The sequence below is a fragment of the Amphiprion ocellaris genome, chromosome 9, assembly GCF_022539595.1.
Source record: "Amphiprion ocellaris isolate individual 3 ecotype Okinawa chromosome 9, ASM2253959v1, whole genome shotgun sequence".
NCBI lineage: Eukaryota > Metazoa > Chordata > Actinopteri > Pomacentridae > Amphiprion > Amphiprion ocellaris.
In genome coordinates this window covers 20,219,534-20,241,420 of record NC_072774.1, presented here as the reverse complement: position 1 = coordinate 20,241,420, position 21,887 = coordinate 20,219,534, and the positions used below count along the sequence as shown (strand labels likewise).

The 21,887-nt window shown below is 41.9% G+C and overlaps 1 protein-coding gene across 1 annotated transcript; it reads left to right on the top strand.

Annotated features, from left to right (window-relative positions):
- Nucleotides 1-544: 544 nt before the first annotated feature.
- stk40 (serine/threonine kinase 40) lies at nt 545-19,838 on the top strand. The gene is made up of 11 exons (XM_023276003.3): nt 545-758; nt 4,090-4,216; nt 4,692-4,777; nt 7,389-7,532; nt 8,810-9,034; nt 9,376-9,428; nt 13,876-13,991; nt 15,388-15,532; nt 15,940-16,059; nt 16,254-16,338; nt 16,576-19,838. Exons 2-11 carry the CDS (start codon nt 4,099-4,101, stop codon nt 16,792-16,794), a joined length of 1,311 nt encoding a protein of 436 aa, XP_023131771.1. The 5' UTR covers nt 545-758; nt 4,090-4,098; the 3' UTR covers nt 16,795-19,838.
- Nucleotides 19,839-21,887: the final 2,049 nt, after the last annotated feature.

Genomic DNA, 21,887 nt, shown 5'->3' with positions numbered 1-21,887 from the left:
AAAAAAGATTGTTATGTGACTTAGGTTTCTCTACTCCATTTACTTTTATTATATAATATTTAATGGGCTTATTTTCTGATTGCTTTCTCTAGTTGGACTGTGTTTTGGTGGCTGGTTGTATTTATAGAGCCAGAACTGAATAAAACGTCTTGTTTGCAAAGCAGTGATAAAGTGGATAAAGAAACGTAAGCAGAAGTTATGCTCTAATTGACAAATGTTTCACCACTGTAAAGGTATTTTTAGTGTCTTATTCATGTGGCTTGGGTCTTTGTATGTGCACAGCACAAGAAATATCAATCTGTGATATTGCATTTCTACACTGACATTTGCAAGTGGTTTGTTTCTTACAGAGCATAAAAAATATTTTTAATCTAATAAACTTTACCCTCACAGACAACCATGATGTAATGTGCTTCATTTAGCAACTTTTATTATGCAAAGAATTTCATCATCAGTGCTACCATTTACTAGGAAATAGCTGCTGGCATTGGTCGATCGCCTCTGTCACTCAAATAAGTGTGTGCGTCATTTCCGTTGTCAGGTGGCGCTGTCGCTGTGGAAAGATGCGATCAGCGAAGAGCGGAGGCTTTTCCTTAATTGCTCATTGCAGTAGCAGGGGCTAAACAACCCGAAACCAAACCTCTGTGGTCTCTCCTGTTTAAGCGACAAGTTCCGCACATCCACAATAGCGTTTACCTGTAGAAATGTCCATGTTTTAAGAAGACAACGCAGACTTTGCCCGGCGGTTTTGGCTCGAGGTAAGCGAGGTGGTGACTACGTTGCTATCTATCTTTCTGGCACAGCTAGCCAGCTGTAATGTTACCTACTTTGTTTAAATGGCCTCCCGGCTGCCTTTTAGCCTCCAGCTCGGCATTAGCTAACGTCGCTCGCCAACAAGCACATTTAAACTTCTCTGATACGTGGGAGAAAACGCTAAAGCTGTCGTAATCTAGCTAACAGCTGCTCTGTGTAGTTTGCACCGAAAGCCCAACTCCTTGTGTTGTGTGCCCCTTTGTGTGGCCGGTGAGCCTGAAGCTGTAGTAGCGTATTTAGCCGAGGAATTTGGTCAGCTTTGCTGTCGTATTAGGTCTGTACGTGCATTAAAGCTTTGTTTTGTTGTTGCTCTACATTAATACACGCTGTAAAATAATGGGTGCAGTCATAATACTTTGATTAATCACATCAGTCACACGTTTACACACGCCGTGTAGTTCAGTTTAGTCCGTGTTTTAAAACGTTTTAACGGCCAGAAAGTCATTGACGGGGGCAAAATGCTTTAGCTTCTGGCTATTCAAGTTATTAGCGGTCTGTGGAGTGGATTTGTCCAAGTTGTAAGGCATAACGTCAGCGTTTTACGCTACGACTCGTCTCGTTTACACTGCTCGCTGCCAGAACTGAACAGTGTCCAGACCTTGTGGTCGCAAAATGGCACCAATCAATGTGTGACACTCTGTGTGCATTTGGAATTATTTTCGGCAAGTAATTTATAGAGTGACCTTGTGTCCACAGCCTTGTTGTGCAGTGAAGGGCGTTATTATTGCAATTATGCAGTGAGTGACTGCAGTTATAGGTAGGACACTGTATGAGCTGACATAAGTGACATTTCACTCAAGCAGGAGGATTGAAACCTGTATGACCTTCAGATTGCTGTACCTCTTTCCAGACTTTTGTGTTTGATCTATTTGTGGATTCATTTGGGTGGTTAAATTTTGTATTTCACTTATATGTTTACTACCTGCTGGAGTGTCATTTTGCTTTCTTTGTCCATCATGATAGTACCTTGATTTTGCAGTCAAGCTTTTCTTGCAGAGCCAGACAAGTGGCGTGGAGTCTGGGTGGGTGGATCTTGAGACACCTACGTGGTTGTTTTGTTCTGATACTATTTAGGGAGCCCACATTTCTCGTGGGCACTGGCAGCGTGTCTCTCCTCCTTTTGTGTGATATGATTCAGAGGCTGTATCTGTTCTTGTCCTCCCTCTGGTACAGTCAGAGGCAGAGGCAGGCTTGCTTGCCAGATCACTGGCTGTGTAGAAAGGCACAGTAGTGTCAGAAAAGGATAGCTGTGTGCTGTGATCACGCTGATGTCATTTAGGTCAGTGTGCGTTAGTTGGTTACATTGACCTTTGCTTTTTAGATGTGTCTGAAGTTGGCTTCAGAGCACTGCAGTTGATTTTCAGTAGGTAGACAAATAGCCTTGGGTCCATGAGTTGTGTGTTGTGTAGCAGTTTGTATCACTGAGTCAGTTTAGTGTTGAGGTGCATGGATTACCACTTTTCCTGTGATTATGTGGCTGAAACAAAATTCATGAGTTACACTGCCTTAAATTTTGCTGTTTTTTTCATTATCTAGCAGGATTTCAAGCACCCAACCAACAAGTTAAAATGTTTGTATCTGGCAGCGCTAGAAGTTGTGTGTACATTGTTCCTTCTGCCAACCACTTTGGCTGCTGGATAAAAAATGTTAATTATTTTCCTGCCCAGGAGTCTCATGAATTGCAGTAGCTGATTATCTATTGCTTTGCGTTCTCTAGAGTAAGATGCTCTCTTACTATTGGCAGCGTGACTTGGTGTCACTCCGGCTTGTGCCATAAATGCTGTCAGAAAACCTCAGCTCATCGGACTCAGTGGGTGATGACTAGTGGAGATGGAGACAGATGGGCGAGAGACATGATGATGACACTGTCTGCTGTCTGGGATCACAAAAAGCCTCATGGAAGTGAGAATTCATACCAGCCCATACTGACTGCCAACTGTCCTGCCTCCTCTCTGCCCAAAAATGCCAACTGGCGAGTGGTGCGTGATTAGTTTTAAAACAGCAAGAAGGTCTAATTCATTAAAAAATGATTTAGAGTTTGTACCACATGCATGACTCATTATATATTCTGAAGTTTTGGTGTTTTTCAGCTTCTCCCCTCAATGTCTAGTTAGCAGTTTATGAGGCACTTTAGACTTTATCAGTCTGACATCTTCCCCTATGCAGTTAGCTAAAATATGCACAGCACAGTTATCAGTGACATTTTTATTTCAGATATGTGACTTTCTTTTTCCTTGCTTCTGGACATTTCTTCTGTGAGTTGTTTGTCAGTCTGTATGATGCATATGTCAGAGGCTTGGGGGCACTCTCTTATCGGTGTCATCACCTGGACATTTAAGCGCTTCTGTCCAGTGGAAACTCGGGACGACATACGGGTGAATCATTCCTCTCGGTTCAGGGCACTACTTCCCTGTTACGGGAAACAGATGGGGTTTCATCACGTAGGAACTCGGTATCAGTAAACAAAGCATACCTCTTGCTCTGAATTCTGGGAGGTAGATCAGATGTGTTGCGGCGGTTGAAGTAGTTTGTGTAATGATGATGTGTCACACTGTCACTGGTTCTTCTGGCATGTGAATCTAGTTGCTTATCATAGTGTAAGGGCTTGGTATTTTTTTTGTTTCAGCCTTGTTAGAACATGTATGTCCTTATTGGAGGAAGGTCTTGCGCAGATAAGCTGGCTGTACAGATTTTGAGATACAGCATGCAGATTAAGAGCGGAAGGATTTTCTAAACCCATGTCCACTGCAACAGGAAAAGCTAAAGATTAGAGGAGTAAATAAAAATGCATGTTTAAAGACTCTTGTGCTTGTGCCACACATTTACTTGAAAGTGTTAACCATTTGAATTGCAGATTGTGACACATTGATGTTGTCTATTGGGGAGATTGAATTTGAGGTGTTACCCTTGACACCAGCAGTCATTATCCTGAATGGAGCCGTAATGGCCTCACATTCACACTGAAGTGTTAGTAAATGTGAGGGAGGGATGTTTAAAATAGGCTGGGAGGAGCTGCCCTGAATTTTACCTCCTTTCACCTCTGTTTACTAATCACTGAGCTCTTGACTGGCCTGTAGGACCACTGCTAAAGCTTTCAATATAGTATTTATATAAGAATATATATTACTATTTATGAAAGGATTGGATAGTTACAGATTAGTGATGTTATTTTTTGTCATCCATTGAGAGTTTATATCTTGGCTGTCACTTGTATGCACTTTCCCTTTAACTTGACTATCTTTATCCCCTGTACTAATCAGATTTATTTCCCCGTAGTGCTCCATTATGTCCAAACGGCGCTCGTCGGAGAGGGGGGCTGGGGAGACATCAGGCAGAGCCAGCAAGTTGCAATGTCCCGGGATATCCGGCAGTAATGCTAAGAGAGCTGGGCCTTTCATCCTTGGTAAGGAAGCTACTGGTGTTTGCACAACCCTTAAAAGTAAGGAAATGTTACCCCGTAAAACATATCTGTGTAGATAAAATTGCATCTAGTGCAGACTGAATACAGGTAACCTGTGAGGGAAATAAGGGGAAAGGTATTTGTTTGTATGAGTTGTGGGATGTTTCTGTGCGTACACACACCTGAGACAAGAATGTGAAAAATTTTGCTGATCCCCATGACATTGGCTAGAAAGGTCGGTGTTGGAGCAAGGTTATTTCCTCCCACTGGAAAATGTATTTCTCTCCCAAATACTGAAACATATATACTTTCTGCTGCACCAGTCCTCCACTATTTGCAATATAGAGTGCCAAAGAAAACATTACACTTGGGGTGTTAATGAGCACATGCAGCCTTTAATGAGTTGCAGTGAGAGCACACACTCCAGCGTATAGCCTGCCTTTTGGTCATGCAGCTGTTCTTTTTCTTATCCTTGCAGGGCCTCGCCTGGGCAACTCACCAGTGCCGAGCATAGTGCAGTGTCTGGCCAGAAAAGATGGCACCGATGACTTCTATCAGCTCAAAGTAAGTCTGTCAGGATTTTGATGTTTTGCTTTTACAGAGACACAGTGACTTAAACACATGGTTAAAAAAATAATCTATCATTCAGAACAACCTTATTATGTCCCAGTAGACTTCTGAACCTTTGACCTTCCTTTGTTGGTGTTCATTTTATTGCCGCCTGTCATTCTTGCACACCAACAAAACATCAGCCGGGAAGTCTGTTTACTGGGGCTATCCAACGTCTGTTAAACAGGGGCTATAGAATGGGAGAAAGAAAGAGGGGAAGGTAGCACCTCACCTGGAAATTCAACTTTTAACCTCTGTGACCATGTAGTGAGTTAGTGTGTGACCCCTCCCCAATACCTGTGACTACAGTGGCTCAGTGTCTATTGCACAATTTATTTTTAACTTCACACTTGCATCTGAGACCATGTTGGAGAATTGCAGTTGTGCTTAGGCTAACCCACGCCTGACTATTAGCCCTTTTCGACCAAAAAGAATCAGGTGCTAGTTCGGTTCGAGTTAAGTGCCAGTGCTCTTTTGGTTCAAATCTCGTGCCTCCTGAGAACCGGTTTGCTTTTCCATTGGCAAGGAGCCAAGTTGGAGCTGTGTCATTGCGTCACCAAAAAACGTCAGTATGTCACTGCATGTGTAGCCGTTCCGCAACGTTGGCGCACCGTAAACATTCAAGTGCTGTTCCTGACTTTGCAAGCTTACACTGCGATCCAGAAACAAATCAAACTGTTCGTAGTTACCTGTCTTCAGCCTAGTTACAAGCAACGGCAACTACATTTGAGAAGACAGGTAATGGTCAGAGATGTTCTGATTCTTAACAGTGGTGTGTTAGCGTTAGCTTCGACTATGTTTGCATTCATTACATAGCAGTTAAACAAATGCAATAAGTTGATGATAGTATCTATGTTTATCTTTATAGATGGTTTTAAGGCTAATTGCGAGGCAGAGATCAGCTGTTTTCTGGGTACATCCGCGATCACGCCACTGGTGGGACACACTTGTACCGGATTTCAGTTGAAGGCTGCTGTTCTTTCCAAACTGTCATGAGACATTGACATTTTCATTGTGATATACCCATCACTATTGTTAGCTTTTGTTTCAATAAATTGTTTGAGATGAGGAAATCACTATTGCATGCTTCTACTTAAATGCCCTACTTTCATGATATAATATCATGAACTTTTTACATTTTCCATAAATTTCACCTGAAAGTTGAATTACCTTTTGTGAGTAGTGTATGTAGACACGTCATGTAAGCACACTTCAATAATATATCTGCTGCAGTAGTGCAGTTTATCGATCTAGCTCGGTGTGACAGTAAAAAAAACAACATATGTTGCTGATATGTTTCAGACTGAAATCTGCTTGAAAAGCACAACTGATTATCTGTCAAAATGTGTGTAACAGAAGTGTGCACTGAACACTGAATAAAGTCTCTGTAGATTATAGACAAAACTTGCATCTTTCATCACAAATATATTTTTATTCACCCAAGTGCAAGAGTAAAAATACAAGTGAACTTAAATTTGAAAAATTTCAATGATTAAAATATAGTTCAGTAATATGATTAAATGGGCTGTTGTGTAACAATGTGGGAGGTTTTGAATACAGGTCTTGTAATGAAATATTGCTGCTGCTTTTCTCAGGTTTTATAAGGAGTTTATAAGGAGCCCGGACCATGTTAGCTGGCGTAATGTTCATAATATTGATGTGGAACTATTGTAGCTGGCTTATTCATAGTAGGCTAACAGCAGGGTATTTGAGAAATAAAATTTACCAGGATCAGGATTGGTTGTGTGTATGGCAGACTGCATCAACTCCAGCACGGCTGTGGCGTTCAGGGCCCCGGCTGGAAATCACGGAATGCAGCCAGTCAAAATGGGGGCTCTTTTTGGCTGACAATTGCTGTGTCCCACCTCCCTTTTCTGGTCCGTGTAGTCATTTTTGAGCTTTTTAAGTTTGTTGAGGAGTTAGTCGAGGCTCTGCTCGTACCGGCTGAAGGCGTCCCCCACGCTGGATCGTTTCACAACACCGGTGTGGTCCGAGAGGGTCCCTCTAACTTGGACTGAATTTCATATGAAGACAACAGTGCTAGGAAGCATTGGGTCTCCTCCTCAGACCACTGCTGCTTGGATGTGGCGTCCATATTTGCCGGTTTCAAAACGCACACTAAACACTACTACTACTCGCTCAACTGTTTAAAAATGGCGGTTCTGTGTTTTCACCATTGTTTGTCGGTCACTGTAACTCCGCCCCCAGCCCGTGACGTACTCCGTTCTCAACTCTGGCCCAGCAAAGAGTTGGTGCCCGAAAGGCACCAGTTTTTGGAGCCTGGAGCCGGTGCTCAGCTGATAGAAGCATAAAGAACCGGTGCTAAGTCAGGCACTGGCTCCGAACTAGAACTGGAACCAGCTCTATTGAAAAGGGGCTTATAAGTCCTGTTACAATTTTACAAAGATGCAACTTACTGTCATGTCTTCAATCATTAAAATGTTAAGTGTCATGACTGAAGATTAGCTTATACTAAATAGCTAAATATCTCTTTTTTGCTGTCTAATCATTGGTGAGTTTTGGTTTTGTAACCCCTCTTTGTTGTCTTCTTGTGTGATTATGATAGATCCTGACGCTGGAGGAACGAGTGAACTCTGCTGGGGAGACTCAGGAGGAGAGGCAGGGGAAGATGCTGCTGCACACAGAATACTCCCTCCTTTCTCTGCTGCATAACCAGGATGGGGTGGTCCACCACCATGGCCTCTTTCAGGTAGTTCGTGACCTGAACACATTTGGCAATTAAGTGACACATCTTTTGACAGGTACATGATAAATAGTTTGTCAACTAACCAGTGCCATGGGCAAAAACAGTGTCTTATAGGTTGATTCACTCAGTACTGTGTGGGCAAGCATTCTGTTTAATTAAGCTTGCTAAATAAATACAGCAGCAACACTATGGAGAAATGTCTGTCACTTTCTGTTCAGTTTAGAATATGTTTTCACTATGCAAGTACAAGTAACAGCATGCTCTTATCAGCTCAGTAATAGTGTGGTAAGCTTGTCATTAGTCCAGCAAGCTGCTTGTACTTTCCTTATCAAGGTTGTTTCAATAGACCAGTGGGAGTACCATTAAAAGCTATATTTATCTGCAGTCGTTTTCTGTTCCTAGCCCCATCCATTCACAATGAATCCCCCTCCCTCACCTGTCTTCCTGTCTGCCTCCTTTAACTTTGTTATTGTTCCATCTGCCTTCTCTCTCTCTCTCTCTCTCTCTCTCTCTCTCTCTCTCTCTCTCTCTCTCTCTCTCTCTCTCTCTCTCTCTCTCTCTCTCTCTCTCTCTCTCTCTCTCTCTCTCTCTCTCTCTCTCTCTCTCTCTCTCTCTCTCTCTCTCTCTCTCTCTCTCTCTCTCTCTCTCTCTCTCTCTCTCTCTCTCTCTCTCTCTCTCTCTCTCTCTCTCTCTCTCTCTGTGTGTTTTCCTTCTTTGTCTCTCTTTCAAATCCTGTCTGTTCCAGTTTGCCGGTGTTCTCAGAATAGCAGCATTGAACCATGCACTCTGATTCATTTAGGCCTGCAATATTGATTGGATTATTATAGTGCATCTCCACTGTGAGAGAACCAGTTAATAATGTACTCTTTCAGTGTTGCTGACTGCTTCTAAAAAAAGTACTGACAACCTGATACAGAAATCAATAATCACGAAGTGGTGACTCTGCTTAGGTTGGAGTTGGAAGAAGAGAAATGACCTTTGTTATTCGTCCTCCAGCCCCTAGTGTGGCAGGATAGATGTCTTTCTTTTTCATAACGGCTACGCACTGGCTGTTGATTGACCGTATCCTCCTTAAATCTGTCTTTCTAAGCTGAATGAATCGGCATGATCAGCCGATGTAGTACAGGAATCCGTTCTGTGCATTTGTGGATGCCTCAACTTATATTGATTGAATTCTTGTGGAAAATGCTTCTGAAATACATCAGCAACTCTGTCCGCTTACCAAGTAAGCACCTTCCCAAAGGTCATTTCTCACACTTCACTTTGTTATTGTTGTCCAGGATCGAGCCTATGAAATAGTGGAGGACAGGGAGGCGAACAAAGTGCGCAAGATGAAGAAGCGAATCTGCCTTGTGCTGGATTGCCTGTGTGCTCATGACTTTAGCGACAAGACAGCAGATCTAATAAACCTCCAGCATTACGTCATAAAGGAGAAGCGACTGAGTGAGCGCGAGGCAATTGTCATCTTCTATGATGTGGTTCGTGTAGTGGAGGCTCTTCATAAGGTGAGTCTAGAGTGGAATTAAATGGACTAGTCCAAGAATAGCTGCACTTCTTTAATAGAGTCTTTTCTATTTTAGTCCCCTACAGTGTACCGTAAAGAAAATATTAATGCAAAATTTTCAGTTTTATTTTAAAAAAAAGCATTGATACAATAGTGTTGTTGGTAGGAGAAATGGCTTTATTATTGTTTGCACGTCCGTTCTGATGTACTCACTTCCCATGCTCGAGTGCCACTCCCTGAAACAAACTAATTGTCATGATACCAGTGATTCACTGAGCACAACGTGACTAAACTTTTTCCTGTTTGTTTTTCTTCTGTTTTTTTTTTCTTTCCCGCCTGCAGAAAAACATTGTGCACAGAGACCTCAAGCTGGGAAACATGGTGCTAAACAAACGGTAAGACGATGCTCAATCATTCATTCAGCCTTGTCAATCAGCGAGCTGGCCAATAACCTCTCCCATTATCCTGGGTCAGTCATTTTAGCCTGCCAGTAAGTCAGTCTGCCTCCGCTCATGTGTGTGAGAGCACTCAGTCAGCCCCAGCAGCCTGTATCTTGTGTACATTTGGCTGTAAACCCAAACGGAGGTCACATTCTTGCGCAAAGAGTGAGATCAGTCTCAGGAACCTAAAGCCCCACTCTGTTGTGCCTGACTGGGTATGTGACTGTGTGTTGTGAGTAAAGCCTGATGATTCATTCCCAATGGTTGAATTTTTGAAAATAGGGGGACAGCTGGACTTAATTTTGAACCACTGAGAAATATATTGGTTTTCCTTGACCTGAAGTGCAGACAATGACAACATCAGAGGACATATCACTTTCTGCAGTTTGAAAGTAGTGCCTTCTGTGAGGAAGCATTCTTGATACTGGTGGAAATGTAGGCTGGTTTGCTTGTCTGTACTAAGGTTCCAAGAATCCTGAGCAGAACAAGCTGAGGAACCAGAGACAATTTGGTGGAAAAGGTGCAAGAAGGCTTAGTTCAGATGGGCTGTGCAAAATGAAAAACTATTCCACTTTAAACCCTTTCTAACCACCTTATGCTCGGAGTGTGTGAAAGAGATGTGTGTGTGTGTGTGTGTGTGTGTGTGTGTGTGTGTGCGTGTGTGCGTGTGTGCGTGCGTGCGTGCGTGCGTGCGTGCGTGCGTGCGTGCGTGCGCGCGCGCGCGTGTGTGTATTCAGGGGATGAAAACCATTCTTTCTCATTGTGAGATCCTGCTGTTTTTGACTGTTTATATCTTTTTAAAATACACTTGTCCACATTAAGAAAATAGAAGAAATTGTGCCAGATTTTGCAATAGAAGTATGCAAAGTTGACTTTGGAAAGAAGTGTGTAGACTTGAAGAATCTGATGATCATTCCATAAAGCCATTCATTTTATTTAGTAAGGTCTGAATGACTAAAGTTGATGCATACACTCTCTGTTGCTACGCTCACTTGCACAGACTGTCACACCCAAACACTGAGTATGCGTTTATCGCGCACAAGTGAGCCTAGAGTTGTCTCATAGACAGTCGGTAACTTCTTGAGCGTAACATAACATGATCTAAATGTCTAAGTATTTGCATTGATGTTACGTGCCTGGTTTATCTTTTTACCACACACACATTCTGCTTTTTATGCACAGCACCATAACACCCACTAGCAGAAACACAAGCAGCAGCAGCAGTAGTACCAGTAGTAGCGGTGGTGGTGATGAAACAGGAGTGTTTTGACCAGGGGAGGAGGGTGGCTAGGAGAGGAGCAGACGAGCGGAACACTCCGTCCCAGCTGGAGACAAAGGAGAGGCCTGCCAAAGGCCCCATAGCTCAGAGCTGACTCACACTGTAATGCACGTCACACGCACACATACACATGCACACACAGTCATCATTTATTTACCCTATACTCTGCTTTTTCTCTCTTTTACACTGCAATCTCATTCCAGCCTCTGTTGTTTTTCTGATGTATTCCCTTTATCATATCATTTTTTTTTTCACATTTCCCTTCTCCTTTGTGCATCATACTTACTTGTTCATGTTTCCTCATCATCTTGCCCTGGATGCATATGAAAGTATAGTTAGTGTGGGATGAACATGGTTAATTTAAAGGCAAACCGATTCCAAAATTCCCTCTCCACCCTTGCTACATGTCGTCATCCTGGGAAATGCACCAAGGCTATCAAACAGCACAGCAGTTTATGCTAGAATGATACGATTTCCTCTTGCAGTGCCAGCTGCTATGACAGCAGGATGTCATAAATCAATCTGCAGGGTCATTCACAATGTATGTCAGCTGTATCGACTTCTTAAATTGTATTGTATTTCTAAGGATACATAGCCACATATGGACATATTCTACATCAAGGTGTTCCTATTTTTTTAAATGCAGTGAAAATGGAGAAATGGTTTACACTGTAATCATCAATGATTTGTGTTTTAAAGAACATGCTATTGGACATGCGCTACCCACAATACATCAAGACATACCTTAGCATAAAAAGCGTTCCAACATCTGCTACGCTAAGGCCTTCAAGTCATTGGTTTGTAACAGTTCTGGGAAATGAAATTTGCTGGTCTCTGTAGAAGTTGCCCTCTATGTAACCTTCTTTCTAGTCAGCTGGTGTATTGTCATCAGAATGTTGCAGGGAGGGAAGGAGGGACAGGGAGAGGGATGTCATGGGGGATATTTGGGTTTCTGGTTTCCTGACTTACCCAGGGTCACATGACCAGGAACCAAAGATGGTGTGGTCTCTCTTCAGTCCTTAGGGACCCTTGCCTCACGAGGCTAACATGCAATTTCATTTACCCAATCTCCAGTACAAGAATAGAAGCCTGGGTCGTGATGCACACAGACAAAGAACAGACTCCTGCATAAAGAAAGCTTTTATGCTGCGGGCCCTTGAAGCACCGCACGCTGTTTCTTTGGCCCATCCTTGTGCAGATCACAAGGCATCTGTATGGTGATAGAGACTTAGATCACCAAAAGCTGTTGAATGGGTTGGATCTCATAAGAAGCTGGAAATTATGTTGAGTGAATGTTCTATGGAGAGGATTGAGATTGAAGCATTTGGTTGAAAATTGAGTGTTTAACAGAAATTGGCTCCAGACACTGTAATGGGAGCAGTAAATGTGTGTGATGGAGCAGGGTGTGAAAGTGAGAGAGAATAGGGGAAGCTGTTGACCTCAGGCTTTTTAGAAAGCGGATGTGGGTGAAAAGCATGATGCAGAGAGGTCTCGGGCTGTACTGTGTTTGTGCGCTCTCGTGCTTTTGAGCGCATTTTTGTGTGTGCATGTTCAGCATGGGAGTGATCGTGTGGGTGCACTTGAAGTTGCGTGTTTGTGTACATACTTAAAATCTTCTTGAGCTTTATATATTCGTTTGCCAACCCATCACCATGCAGGCTGAGTCATCGAGACAATTATCCTAAACCACAGGTTGACTCATATGTTTGTCAAAGTGCAGCTTTTTCATTTTCTCTTTCTCTGCTAAAGGAACACAATCCATAGTTCCTCTGCTTTACATAGTGTACACAGTAATAAAATTTATCAAATGTCACTTGAAAAAGCACTGTGTCTTCTCAGACTTCGAAGCGTCAGTGTTTCTGGAGTGGTCTTGTAGATGGATGCTTACTAAATAAAACTATGATTTTGGTACAAAATTTACTTCATGCAAAACAAGCACACGTAAGATGATAATGCCATTAAGTATTTCAAGAGAAAATTTCACATTCAAGAGATATATCTTCAGTGAATAAGTGAAAAGTTTAAAGGCCCCTCATGTCAAAACAGTCATCTGTAAATTAAATGGAAGAACATTTGGAAAATGTCAGACCAAATTAGAAGTCAATACTTACCAAACAGTTATTGGCTTAAAATTAGTTCTATACTTCTATTTAGGCCTGGATAATAAAACAACAGTGATGTACTGATGAGAGATACACCAATAGCAATGAGAAAATTGGTTCATATAGTATTTGACATTTTAACTAAAATTGATTAGTTACAAACCACCATGACAGCACATAGCAAAAACACAATCCAACTGCTTGATCAAACCCCAAACCTGCTTCCTCCCTGACTTATAAACGGCCTATTATACCTTTTTAATGAAGCCCCGTCACCAGCGGTCGCTCTCCCTGTGGCATCCATGCAGTTCTACCGAAGCGTGCTCCTTGTCAACTAGCTCTTTCCTGGCCCACAGACCTCCCCTAGTGGAGGCACGTGGGGATCGATTTTTGCTCTTGCAAGATGGGCTTCGCATCCATGACTCTGTGTCCCCCGACAACTCCATCTAAGCAATGTAGTCCCAGCGGCCTTCTCCAAGGGCTGACAGATTTGATGTCGGGGTGTGCAGAGAGACTGGCACAGGGTCCCCATCTGGTGTCACACGATATCCTAGTCACTCAGAACAAGATCAATCCTTTATCTTTATTTGTATTTATATGTGTCACAGAGGAATAGTGCAGCAGATGAGCTACAGAATAGAATACCAAAATGTATGTGTTTATGGCCAACTCCATGTATCATCCCTAATGTAAGGAAATATTAGATTTCTAATGGTTATGCAAAATGGGAGGATTCTATTGCCTGTGCATACTCTGCTTTGCATTTGGCTGTTATGAGATACTGACATATGTATGTTTCTAAGGCCCAATAAACAATAAGATTAATAAAACAAGTTGTGCTATCAAGTTGTTCCCGTTTCTGTCAGCTTTTGTTTGCTTTGTGTTTTGCCATGAGTGTGCAGTGCAGTGTTCACATTCTAAATTTTGCTGCACTTGTGTTGATTATTTGATTTAAGACTGATTTCTGATCCAAACTCAGATGTATAAATTATATATTAAATGTGTATGCGTGCATTTGCAGGACTCACAGAATCACCATCACCAACTTCTGTCTGGGAAAGCACCTTGTAAGTGAAGACGACCTGCTAAAAGACCAGAGAGGAAGTCCGGCCTACATTAGCCCCGATGTATTAAGTGGTGAGTGAAAAGCATAAGTTGTATGCATCTGCTTTTTAAGGAAACTGTATATATGAAAGGTGCTTTTCATACAGTGGTGGAAGGCTTATTTTTTTCTGAAAAACTTCTCTCTGACATTTGGTTGGGGGGAGGGACGATGGATCATCTAGTTTTTGTTGCTTTTAGACAACAATCACAACAATGACACCTGTTTTTGCTTTGACTAACCATGTGTTTACAGGTGTGAAAAACTTCATCACTGTCTTAGATTTATCATTGCCCACTGTTAGTAAGATTGTGAAGTGTATTAACTGCAAGAGAAATTCAACTGTCTAATGTATTTCCCAAAATGCCAGACCCAAAAATTCTACTTTTAAAACCCTTGTTGATCTGGTTGCAGACAGGTTCTTGAGATTCTTTGAATTGCATTGCATAACATTGAGGAGTCAGTTTTGTGTTTGATTTTCCGGTTATTAAGCAACAAGAAGAAGGCTATGTTGCAATCTCGGACTGGTAAAAGCAAGAAATAGCTTTTTTTGGCTTTTGTTTGTGCAATCTCTGTGATGTTGCATTTTCTCAGCTATGGTATGTGACTGTAGAAGAAGATGCTTTGCTCTTTGTGAAACATTCTGTCTGAAGATTAAGCAGAAATCCATTTTTGTTGTTCAGCTGTATCGTGGCCATTTGTCAAAGTAAATGTGCACACCTGAGCACCATACACCAGTAGCACTGATGCTCTCTTCCATCAATTTAATGGTTAATTTCCAGAGCAACATTCTTGATAGTCTACAAGCTTGACAAGAAGAATTTCAAACGCAGATCTTTCATGTCCAGCCAGTTGTAAACTGTAGATAAAACCACTGCGTGTATATCAGCATAACGTGACAGGCACACAATTAAACAGCGCTTCAGTGACTCATGCACTGATGACTCACTAGAGGGAAACTACTCCCATCTACCCCTTCCCCTCCCATCCCCAGCCTCTGTGTGTGTGTCACAAGCTTTACCATAATTGTCTACTGCTGTTGCTGCCGCCTGCCTGACTGTAACAACACTGCCTATGGTCATGCACAAATATGATGCTCCACCCTCACAAGCTCCAGTTTATTCATTGTTGATTCATGGCTGATTTAATGTCCCAGCATTGATATAAAAGCAGCTTTGCCAATTTCAGAGTCAGGAGTGTGCTTGAAATTTCTAGGGAATGTAATAGATGCAGAGTCGTAGCTTGTGTTGATGTTTGCTCATTTCGTTAATCATTAGACTTTAAAGGCAGGAATTGAATTTGTTAAAGGATTAGATAGTTCAGAGTCATTCAGGGCAAATACTGTCATTGCACTAGATAAATGTGTTACACCATCTATGCATTTGTTAATACTGAGCACAGGTCTTGATTCTTTCTCCTTCCTGTCTCCAGGTCGACCATACCGTGGTAAACCCAGTGACATGTGGGCTCTCGGTGTAGTCCTATTCACTATGCTTTATGGCCAGTTCCCCTTTTATGACAGCATACCTCAAGAGCTCTTCCGCAAGATTAAGGCAGCCGAGTACACCATCCCAGAGTGAGTATTTGTCCTGGTGGGCGTTAATTTAGAGCAGTGGAATCACGTTGCTCTGACTACATAAGAAATTAAAAGCACACAGTTAATTCTGTTGTCATGCTTTCATAATTCTATAACAGAATGGAATTAGCTGTAATTAACAGCTAATTTCCAACAAAATGAGCATGTTGGCATGCTCTATCCTGGATCAGAGGCATAACTGTAACCTCAATAGGGTGTACAGACCTTCACTAAAATCTTGTAGAAGTACCTGAAAAAGGTTTTAATACATTTACTAGCAATTTCCCGCATTAGTATACTCAGTTTTAACTTGAGGCAGTGGCATAACCGTTCAAAATTGGCTTTATAGATTTGATACATTTTTGCTAATGAAACTGGCAATTCCTATCCCCTCCACCTCCTCACAGGGACGGTCGTGTGTCAGAGAACACAGTGTGCCTCATCCGAAAACTGCTGGTGCTGGACCCTCAGCAGAGGCTGACTGCAGGAGAGGTGCTGGAGTCCCTCAGTGCCATCATTGCCTCATGGTAATTGCGCCGCCTGCTGGATGTTTGGAAGAACTACATCAGATGTGTTGATTGTCTGGTCTTGGTTTGCAGTTTATAGAAGAGCTGAGGAATTCTGCTTTGCATTGTTTACTAGTTGCACGCTCACCATTTCAAATTGTCACGCTCATCGTTGGTCATTTGTTCATCATGCTGTTATGTTTACTTAATCACAGGCAGTCTGTGTCATCAATGAGTGGCCCTCTGCAAGTGGTTCCTGATATTGACGATCAGGTCAATCACCCAGAACATCTGCAAGAGGTATGTTTTACTGTTCCAAAGGGTAAATATGTGTAGATTACCCTGAGGATGCTTGATGCCTTGCTAAATGCTAACATGTGCAACAAGTAAGCTAAAGCTAAAATGAATTATGCCACCTTTATCGAGTAATAGACATAGTTCACCATCAATTTACATCATGTTTACTTTTTTGACTGCAGTTTTCCTTATGGTGCCACAAAAACTGCAACACCTTGAACTAATGCTTTCTTTCCCCAGGCCAAAGTAATAGAAGAGTCCTCACAGTACGAGTTTGAGAACTACATGCGCCAGCAGCTGCTGCTGGCTGAAGAGAAGAACACTATCCATGAATCCAAGAGCTTTCTTAGCAAGCGCCAGTTTGGGAGCATCCCACCTGTAAGGCGTCTGGGCCACGACGCTCAGCCTGTCAGCCCGCTAGATGCTGCCATCCTGGCACAACGTTTCCTCCGGAAGTAGTCCCCACTCACACTTATTCCAGCCTCTCTGGCCTCCTCAGGAAGTAAAAAGAAAAACTGTAGAGCCCAGAGAGAGCTGAGGAGGATAAATCCAAAAACTGTACTGGCATACAGAGAGCCCAGCCTGAGCTGGAGTACAGATGGCCTCATATGTAAGCGGGTTTTAGGCAAACTAGGTGGAGCAGACATGAGATGGGCACCAGAAAAACTGCCAACCCGGAACTTCACTCCCCATGTCTGGATCCTCTAATAGAATATGGAAAGGTCTGGAGGAAGATCAGAACCAAAGGTTCCTTGCCCTCAGGTTGCCCACTGATAGATCTCACTGTGCAACAAACCTGATGGCACAGTCACATATGGCGCTAACACAAGGCTCTGCCTGGAGTGTTGAAGAAACTATTAACCCCGTATTCCTCCTCCTCTTCCACCTCCTCCTCCTCCTCCTCTTTTGAATCTACCTACCGTAACACTTCCCCTGTCAGTTCTGGTTTCCCTGAGCAATACAGGACCAGATACCATGTAGCAACCCTTCTCTTCCTAGTGGTTAATGGTATGCCTCAAGTCAGATCGCTTGATCACAGATGTCACTTCTGTATACCTCCATTCCACCCTCCTCCTCTCACTCCTTCCTTTTCCTCTTTACCGTTGTCCTGTATTGAAAATGATCCTGGTCCTGTCTGTAACTCTGACTTCAAATCAATCTACCTCTCTGTCTCTCTTCTCTGTTGGTAAACCATGTTCACTGTTCTGAGACAAGGGATTGTAACAATTTAGTCTTGATGCCACCAGTGACATAAAGCATTAATGTTTTCTGTCAGAGTGATAATGCTTTGAAACCTTTTCAATGGTTTCAAAAAATCTGAATAAGCTTTTTTTTTTTTTTAAATCATATTTACCTTAATAAGTAGCATTTCATCCCTATATTTGCATTGAAGAGAGAACTGAATATCAAAGTATGTATACAAGCACCCTTTGATATTTGTGGAATGCATTGTCTCCTGCTTTTGCTCATCCCTGTGGAAATCTATTTTTAGCATCTAGGCAGCTAGTGTGAGGTACCTGGAGGTCACAATGCCAAGAACTGAATGGGGAAAAACTGTTGGATCCTCCCTGCCAAGGCATATTGATGGTAACGCTTCCTCAGTGCCACTATAGTGAAGATCAGGCACTGTCACGGTTCTATTGCCAAAAATCTTGTCTTAAATTTACTCTTAGCCAAGGAAACTGGTACCCACAGGCTCATTCAGAATCAAATGGCTTCCAGGTATTCCAGCTTCCCTGTTTCTCCTTTTCAAGACAGACCATGGGATAAGTGTTGTACTGTACAATTTCATAAAAAAATGAAAATACAGACTCGTGGATTTTAAGTTTTAGTTGCTGGGTTTTCTTGCCATTCTTGATTCATTCAACCGTTTTATCAAAGTGTTTCTTGAAACCATGGCGAAGCTACTAACCAGTGACTGTTAAGCATCTGTACACTGCGACTTGCCTTTGCGTATTGGTACCTGCTTTAGGCTCTCTACACTCTTCCTATTTATATTCAAACTGCATGAACATAGGCTCTGGAATATTTTTAAATGTCTTTACTTGTTCTTTTTTCCTTGTAATTTCATGTTGATTTATTTATTCACTTGTGTAGACTTTTCTCCCAAACCACTGGGGCTTGTATCACAGACATTGATTGTAGACCGTCTAAAAAATTTCCTTGAATTTGTCTGAGACTTGGCATAACTTTTGCTAGTGAAACAGGCCCCAAAACTCTTTGCTCTCTCAGCTTTAAGAAGTGTTGTTAACTCCAACAGTGGTTCAACTTTACCCATCTAATTTTATCCTTTTCAGCCACATTCATGAAACGGTAGCATTTTTTATTTCCCTCTGTGGATTACTAAATCATTTTCTTGCCATTTTGCCACGAAGTCTGTGGTCACCTTAAGCTACACTAATAACGAGACTGACTTTTGCATAGTTCTATTTTTTAAAGAAAACTAAATAATACTCGCACGTTATCTTGATTTACGGGAAGGGTTTTGTAGTGTATTTTTTCTGTCATTACCCTCAGTTCCCCACACAAGGCTACACTGGTCAGTATGTAAATAATGTAACATCACAACTGCGCCAGTCATGTTGTATGTAGTTCCACCCAGTGAGATACCAACTCTGTTTGAACACGTCGACTGACGTGTATTTTAGGCCACGTTGGCCATCAGCCACCACATCTTGATGCTAAAATAATATGTAAAGAGAGCTGTCAGCTTTCTCCCACCTCAATGTGAATTCCATGGGTATACAGCAGTATTGTAGTAGTTTAGGTTGTTCATCAGAAAAGGGTGTTTCCTAAACACCGTAGCCATTGCTGAATGCTGACATTAAGTGATCGTCTGTGGAAAGTGTCCGACACCATCTTCCATGAGACACAACTACAGATTAGTAACTAGAGGTTTAATGTGGATGTTAATATCAGCCCCACTCCCAATCAAAAAGTGTTTCACTTCCTAGCTAGTGGATTGTACCACATTCGATGTTTGTTTTACAGAGTTGTATTGGTAGACTGCATTGTGGACTGAAAAGCATGGAAATAGTGTGAGGTTAAACTCAGTGTAAAACATGTGAGTGTTGCATGATTTTGAACTTGCAAGGTGTGCCAGAACAACAAAAAAAATTATTTTAATTCACCCCTTTGGGTCCTAAAATAGATAAATCTAAAGTAAGAATTATCTGCCCCACAACTGGATGAACAGTACAACCTTTGTTAGTTTTCAAAAGTTGAGTTTTTTTTTTTTCACCCTGGTTCTAAAGTTGTCAGTATATAACTGATATATTGCTGACTGTTTCAACTGGAAACTTGGTGTAGGATGTGAAAAGTGGTGTAGTTTAAACCCAATGGGATAATGTGTTGTAAGCTGCTTGGTTGGATATGGGCATCGAAATACAGAAAATTGCGTAATTGTACAGATGAAAAACACGTTTGTATAAAAAACATATTTTTGTACTTCATCAGATCTCTACATGCATGTCAGCAATAAACTTTGATATGGAAACATTCAACTTTGTCATGTCTTGAATGACTTCTTATACTTTCCCCACTAGGTGGAGCAATTTCTTTGAAAATGTGACAATGCCGCAGTAAGAGTAGTGTTCGATGTGAACTCTTACAAGACATAATACTGAGTTTTCTTTCACATTTTTCTCTACCAGATGTGGACAATACAACATAGAAATAATAAGCTATCTGTGTGTGCTTTTACACTGTATTACCTTTATGAAGACTAAACAAACTACAAAAACTGACTCTTTGTACATCTATAGTGCCTCAGTCTTGTGGTGGGTCTAGTTTTGGATCAGACCCAGGGAGACCTACTCAGACAGGAAGCCTCCTGCTGACTGGCAGCACTGCAGTGCCCTGTGGGTTGCTCTCCCGATCTTTCACCTTACGCCAGGTCTTTGTAAACATGCGCGTCCTCTTGGAGCTTGGCAGTAATTCCATTAGAAATCGTGTTATATGTGCCCAAAACGCAAAGCCATTAAAAGCAAACCTGAAACACATTTTGGCTTAAATCTGTAATTAAGGTAAATGAAACATGAAATACTGTGGAGTCAGCATATTAGCCTTTGCTTTAGTCATGTGACACAAGTACAAGTACATTGTGGGTCTGCATTTTAGTTACCAAAGGCATAAATACTGTGCTGACTAATTCAAAAGAAGAGTTGTCTGTAACCATTCACACCCTTCTGTGTCCCAATTAGGTCTCTCCTCTGGAGAGCACCCTTCTTCCAACATGTCAAGATGGGTGGAAACATCCAGAGATCTCAAGGGTCAAAGTTTAACAGATGCTTTGTCCCCACAAACTACAACCAGCTGGCCATGAGGAGGTCCATCCTGGATTCATATGTATCTCAAACAAACAAGTGCTCATTAAAGACTATGTCAGACATCTGCGATGTTCTTGCCTAATTACCTTAGAGAGCATTACGTATTAGGTTTCTCCAGAATAGAGTACGATTTATGTAGCTGGACATGAGTAACAAAGGATGAACAGGGATCCACATTTCCACTTGTGTATGTTGCAGTCATATCATAGCTTTGTGTGTGTGTTTTATTGGTAGTGGAGTGTATTCAGTTGCTAAAAATGTGTTAGAAATAACTGATCCAAGAGCACAGCTGCATCAACCTGGTAGTTATTACTCTGTGTTTATGTCTATTGGACCATGTGAATGTAAGTCTCCAACTGTGTCAAGCATGGTAAGGCTTTATGGGCTTTCCTGACAAGGCACTCGAGCAAAACACGACAAACCAAATTTTATGCTGCACTGTAGCTGAAAACAAATGACTTTACAACATTGAGTACCAGCCACATAAAATCAGATGATCTACGCCTCATAGGGTTGAGCATGAGATTTCATGCAGGTGAATGATGAACTGGTGGAAGTTGGCTCCACTGAACATGTGCCTTAACTCCCTAATGATTATTCAGTGTCTAGGCAGGCCCAGGCTGTACTTGGTATGCTATTCCTAATGTGTCAGTCAAACAGATAAGCAAACAAGAAATACTGCTCTCACTCAGTCACAAAACATGTATTTTCTACGTCAATTGCGATTAACATTAATACAGCAACATTTATGTAGGATGTGATGAACAAACTGTCCTTTCCAGGACAGAGCCAGGATATGTGGTTTCCCCCAGGTTCAACCTCTAAGGAGCATGAAAATAAACCGTAAATAGCTACCTATGCTTCGTTTTGATATTTCATCATCACCATTGTTATAATTCTTGCTACAGTCCCTGGGCCATTGCACTCACTCTCCCCTTTTGTGATAGTAACCTGTATTGTGTACAGCCTCCATACCCCCATCCCGACTGGTAGCTGAAGCTGGATTGGACCAATTCTGACTCCAGTCTCCAATCAAGCTGCACACCTGCTTTTAAAAGTCTCGTCAACCTGACCTTGTGGGATAATTTGCTGTGAAGTGTTGAGTTCGCCCATGTGTGTTTCTACAGCTTGCAAACTTTTGTCGGACTTGGTTGAGACACTTGTTACATTTGAGGGTTGAGGGCATAGATAGGAAGATCCTTATCATCCTTTCAATAAATCACA

Excerpts from the sequence above, each read along its gene's own strand:
- stk40 (XM_023276003.3), top strand. The coding sequence starts at position 4,099 with ATGTCCAAACGGCGCTCGTCGGAGAGGGGGGCTGGGGAGACATCAGGC. Across the intron at positions 15,533-15,939 it reads GCCGAGTACACCATCCCAGA|GGACGGTCGTGTGTCAGAGA; the intron begins GTGAGTATTTGT and ends ACCTCCTCACAG. Across the intron at positions 16,339-16,575 it reads ACCCAGAACATCTGCAAGAG|GCCAAAGTAATAGAAGAGTC; the intron begins GTATGTTTTACT and ends TTCTTTCCCCAG.